This window comes from Perca fluviatilis, unplaced genomic scaffold, assembly GCF_010015445.1.
Source record: "Perca fluviatilis unplaced genomic scaffold, GENO_Pfluv_1.0 PFLUV_unplaced_scaf_174, whole genome shotgun sequence".
Taxonomy (NCBI): domain Eukaryota; kingdom Metazoa; phylum Chordata; class Actinopteri; order Perciformes; family Percidae; genus Perca; species Perca fluviatilis.
Window position 1 is genome coordinate 1 of NW_024375585.1, and position 5,139 is coordinate 5,139.

The 5,139-nt window shown below is 42.2% G+C and overlaps 1 protein-coding gene across 1 annotated transcript; it reads right to left on the reverse strand.

The window, feature by feature from the left end:
- Positions 1-57: 57 nt before the first annotated feature.
- On the reverse strand, positions 58-2,243 carry LOC120555082 (thrombospondin-3a-like; the record flags this gene model as incomplete). Its single annotated transcript, XM_039793861.1, has 2 exons — positions 58-160; positions 1,990-2,243. Coding segments are annotated over 2 exons (357 nt in total), but the record flags the coding sequence as incomplete, so codon positions are not given.
- Between the last annotated feature and the right edge of the window lie 2,896 nt (positions 2,244-5,139).

The following is a 5,139-nucleotide window of genomic DNA, read 5'->3' on the forward strand; positions in this document are numbered from 1 at the left end:
CCCGCAAAATTATTTTGACGACCATCACACACCAAGCCGGGGGGTCCGACAGCCTACCTGAGTTGTAGGCTGAAGAGTCTCCTTGGAAGGGACAGTCGGTCAGAGATCCAGCTTTAGCAACAGTGCCGCCTAGAGCCAGTCTGAGGGACTCCACCGCACCCTGACACACAGAGATCAGACATTAAAAGGGGAACTACACTATTCAACAACATTAAGTGTCAGACAACATTATGGGATGGATCCCTACAGAGATAGACCTTTTAGTTAAAGAGTAAGATCCTTTTAGTTTAACAATACAAACAGCCCGAAATCACCATTACCAATACCCCCCAGACTCCATTATAATCAGGGCTTTTAGCGGTATAGAGTCCAGCACATACTCTTAGACTCCATGTAAATAATCAGGACTTTTTAGCGGTATAGAGACAGCATATCTCCACCAGACTCCATGTAAATAATCAGAACTTTTTTGTGTATAGAGCCAGCAATTTCCACCAGACTCCTGTAAATAATCAGGACTTTTAGTGTAGTGAGTTAGAAGATAACTCCACCAGACTCCATGTAAATAATCAGATTTTAGCGTGATAGAGCCAGCATATCAAACTCCACCAGACTCCATGTAAATAATCAGGACTTTAGTGTATAGGAGAAGATAGTATCCAACCAGACTATGTAAACACCAGTATTTTTATAGAGCTAGTATATCGTATTCAGACTCCATGTTAAATAATCAAGACTTTTAGCGTATAGAGCCAACATATCTCCACATGTAAATGGGTGAATTAAGGGTTTATTTCAACCAAACCAGAGTGGTGATTGTTGGAACAGTGGAAAGATGAACCAAGACGGCTTTTGATAGTTTTATTTAGTTTCTGTCCACTTTGAATGAAGTGTGTTTTCACGATGATAAAAGTCCTGATTATTTACATGGAGTCTGGTGGAGTTATGCTGGCTCTATACACGCTAAAGGTCCTGATTATTTACATGGAGTCTGGTGGAGATATGCTGGCTCTATACACACTAAAAGTCCTGATTATTTACATGGAGTCTGGTGGAGATATGCTGGCTCTATACACGCAAAAGTCCTGATTATTTACATGGAGTCTGGTGGAGTTATGCTGGCTCTATACACACTAAAAGTCCTGATTATTTACATGGAGTCTGGTGGAAATATGCTGGCTCTATACACACCAAAAGTCCTGATTATTTACATGGAGTCTGGTGGAGATATGCTGGCTCTATACACGCTAAAAGTCCTGATTATTTACATGGAGTCTGGTGGAGATATGCTGGCTCTATACACGCTAAAAGTCCTGATTATTTACATGGAGTCTGGTGGAGATATGCTGGCTCTATACACACTAAAAGTCCTGATTATTTACATGGAGTCTGGTGGAGATATGCTGGCTCTATACACACTAAAAGTCCTGATTATTTACATGGAGTCTGGTGGAGATATGCTGGCTCTATACACGCTAAAAGTCCTGATTATTTACATGGAGTCTGGTGGAGATATGCTGGCTCTATACACGCTTAAAAGTCCTGATTATTTACATGGAGTCTGGTGGAGATATGCTGGCTCATATACGCTAAAAGTCCTGATTATTTACATGGAGTCTGGTGGAGATATGCTGGCTCTATACACGCTTAAAAGTCCTGATTATTTACATGGAGTCTGGTGGAGATATGCTGGCTCTATACATGCTAAAAGTCCTGATTATTTACATGGAGTCTGGTGGAGATATGCTGACTCTATACACACTAAAAGTCCTGATTATTTACATGGAGTCTGGTGGAGATATGCTGGCTCTATACACGCTAAAAGTCCTGATTATTTACATGGAGTCTGGTGTAGTTTGGTGATGGTGATTTCGGGGCTGTTTCATGTTAAACTAAAAGGATCTTACTCTTTAATAACTAAAAGGTCTATCTCTGTCGGCATCCATCCCATAATGTTGTCAGACACTTCCCTATGAACAGCGAGGTCACCTGCAGTCGAGCGTAGGCCTTCTGTCCGTGTCTGATCTCCACCATCTCCGCGTCTCTGGGCAGCGGGACCAATGGCGGCAGGCCCTGGCTGGAGTCGGCCAATCGGCAGTTGACGTAGAGCTCCATGTGCATGTGGTCTCGCTGAAGGCCGCCGAGTCTCAGGATGATGGAGTGAGTCCGCCCGTCCGCCAGGTTCGGGTTCTGCAGGTTAACGGTGTGGAGCTTTCCGTCCGCTCGCACATAACGGACCAGAACTAAAAGAATCACAATCAGAAAAGGAAAAGATTTATTGCCAAGTAAGTACACGAAGTAAATGTAAAAGGAACTGTAACATAAAAAGAGAAATATGCACAATATAAGGGCACATTCTCACTCCCAGCGCGCCAAAAACCCAACGAAAACAGTTAAGGAGAAAACACAAGACTTTCACCCAGGAAACAGGTGTTCATGTCCTGGAAGAAGTTAAGGAGAAAACACAAGACTTTCACCCAGGAAACAGGTGTTCATGTCCTGGAAGAAGTTAAGGAGAAAACACAAGACTTTCACCCAGGAAACAGGTGTTCATGTCCTGAAGAAGTTAAGGAGAAAACACAAGACTTTCACCCAGGAAACAGGTGTTCATGTCCTGGAAGAAGTTAAGAGAAAACACAAGACATTCACCCAGGAAACAGGTGTTCATGTCCTGGAAGAAGTTAAGGAGGAAAACACAAGACTTTCACCCAGGAAACAGGTGTTCATGTCCTGGAAGAAGTTAAAGGAGAAAACACAAGACTTTCACCCAGGAAACAGGTGTTCATGTCCTGAAGAAGTTAAGGAGAAAAACACAAGACTTTCACCCAGGAAACAGGTGTTCATGTCCTGAAGAAGTTAAGGAGAAAACACAAGACTTTCACCCAGGAAACAGGTGTTCATGTCCTGAAGAAGTTAAGGAGAAAACACAAGACTTTCACCCAGGAAACAGGTGTTCATGTCCTGAAGAAGTTAAGGAGAAAACACAAGACTTTCACCCAGGAAACAGGTGTTCATGTCCTGGAAGAAGTTAAGGAGAAAACACGAGAATTTCACCCAGGAAACAGGTGTTCGTGTCCTGAAGAAGTTAAGGAGAAAACACAAGACTTTCACCCAGGAAACAGGTGTTCATGTCCTGAAGAAGTTAAGGAGAAAAACACAAGACTTTCACCCTGGAAACAGGTGTTCATGTCCTGAAGAAGTTAAGGAGAAAACACAAGACTTTCACCCAGGAAACAGGTGTTCATGTCCTGGAAGAAGTTAAGGAGAAAAACACAAGACTTTCACCCAGGAAACAGGTGTTCATGTCCTGAAGAAGTTAAGGAAAAACACAAGACTTTCACCCTGGAAACAGGTGTTCATGTCCTGGAAGAAGTTAAGGAGAAAACACAAGACTTTCACCCAGGAAACAGGTGTTCATGTCCTGAAGAAGTTAAGGAGAAAACACAAGACTTTCACCCAGGAAACAGGTGTTCATGTCCTGAAGAAGTTAAGGAGAAAACACAAGACTTTCACCCAGGAAACAGGTGTTCATGTCCTGAAGAAGTTAAGGAGAAAACACAAGACTTTCAAAGTACTCGCACCGATTCTTCATGTTAATAAATCCAAAGAAAACACTCAACAGACTTCTTCTTACATCAGATATAAATGTTACTGGTTCCTCCCATCAGCAGCTGGAGTCATAATGAACTCATTCATCTATCAGGAAGTCAAAGGTCAAACTGAACACAGCACACACACACACACACACACACACACACACACACACACATACACAGACACACACACACAGCAGTTAATGAAACTCTGAAGATTATAGTGATTATAGTCATGGAGAAAGAAGGAGCACATAATGTAGAGGAGGCAGTCAGTAGGAGAGTAGCAGTCAGGAGAGAGCAGTGTCAGTGGAGAGAGTAGCAGTCGTAGAGGAGAGAGCAGTCAGTAGGAGAGAGAGCAGTCAGTAGGAGAGTGCAGCCGCAGGAGAGAGGCAGTAGCAGTCTGGGGTAGGAGAGAGTAGCAGTCAGTAGGAGAGAGTAGCAGTCAGTAGGAGAGAGTAGCAGTCAGTAGGGAGAGAGTAGCAGTCAGTAGGAGAGAGTAGTGATCCCAGCCCTAACTAACACTACTCAAAGTTCAACATCAGATACCAGAGGAAAGGTTTTCTTCTGAACCATCACAGGCTTTCACTCGTTACCGGTGATTTGGTGCTGCTGTTAAACTCAACGAGCCCCAGATGTTTTGAACTGGTCCAGAGGAAACTATCGTCCTCTAAACTTCAGCTGGACAGAAACTATTCTCCCCTGATGTGACGCACAATGTTCAGGTATTCAAAAATCCCACAAAAACTTTATTTGAAATTCCAGCAAAAAGGTCATCAAGTTTTCCAAAGATAAACGTGTCAGGGTGCGGCTGAATTTGGGGGTGCAGATACAGTATGTTCAATATTTCCATCCATAAAAACATGAAGGAGTCTGCGGTCTGAATGTTTAACTGAGTGGAAACTCAGACGTCTGATGTTCCTGTTAACTGGATGGACTTTAAATGGTAAATTTCAGGGTTATTTTTCAACATGGACCCTATTTTCCCATAATTTGGTGTCAGAGTTACTGACGGGAACAACAATCTCTGAAACTGGTCCAGTATTAATCAGTCAGAGTCCAGTAAAAGTTGTGTTGTTGCTGCTGACAGACTCAGAATTATGTGTAATATTTACATTATTTACATTATTCATTAAATAAGACTATTACGTAGTTAGAATTCAGAACCCATGTAAATAATCAGGACTTTATCATCGTAAAACACACTTCATTCAAAGTGGAAAGAAACTAAATAAAACTACCAAAAGCCGTCTTGGTTCATCTTTCCACTGTTCCAACAATCACCACTCTGGTTTGGTTGAAATAAACCCTTAATTAACCCATTTACATGTGGAGATATGTTGGCTCTATACAGCTAAAAGTCCTGATTATTTATGGAGTCTGTGTGGAAATATGCTGGCTCTATAAAACCCTAAAAGTCCGTTATTTTACATGGAGTCTGGTGGAGATATGCTGGCTCTATACACGCTAAAAGTCCTGATTATTTACATGGAGTCTGGTGGAGATATGCTGGCTCTATACACGCTAAAAGTCCTGATTATTTACA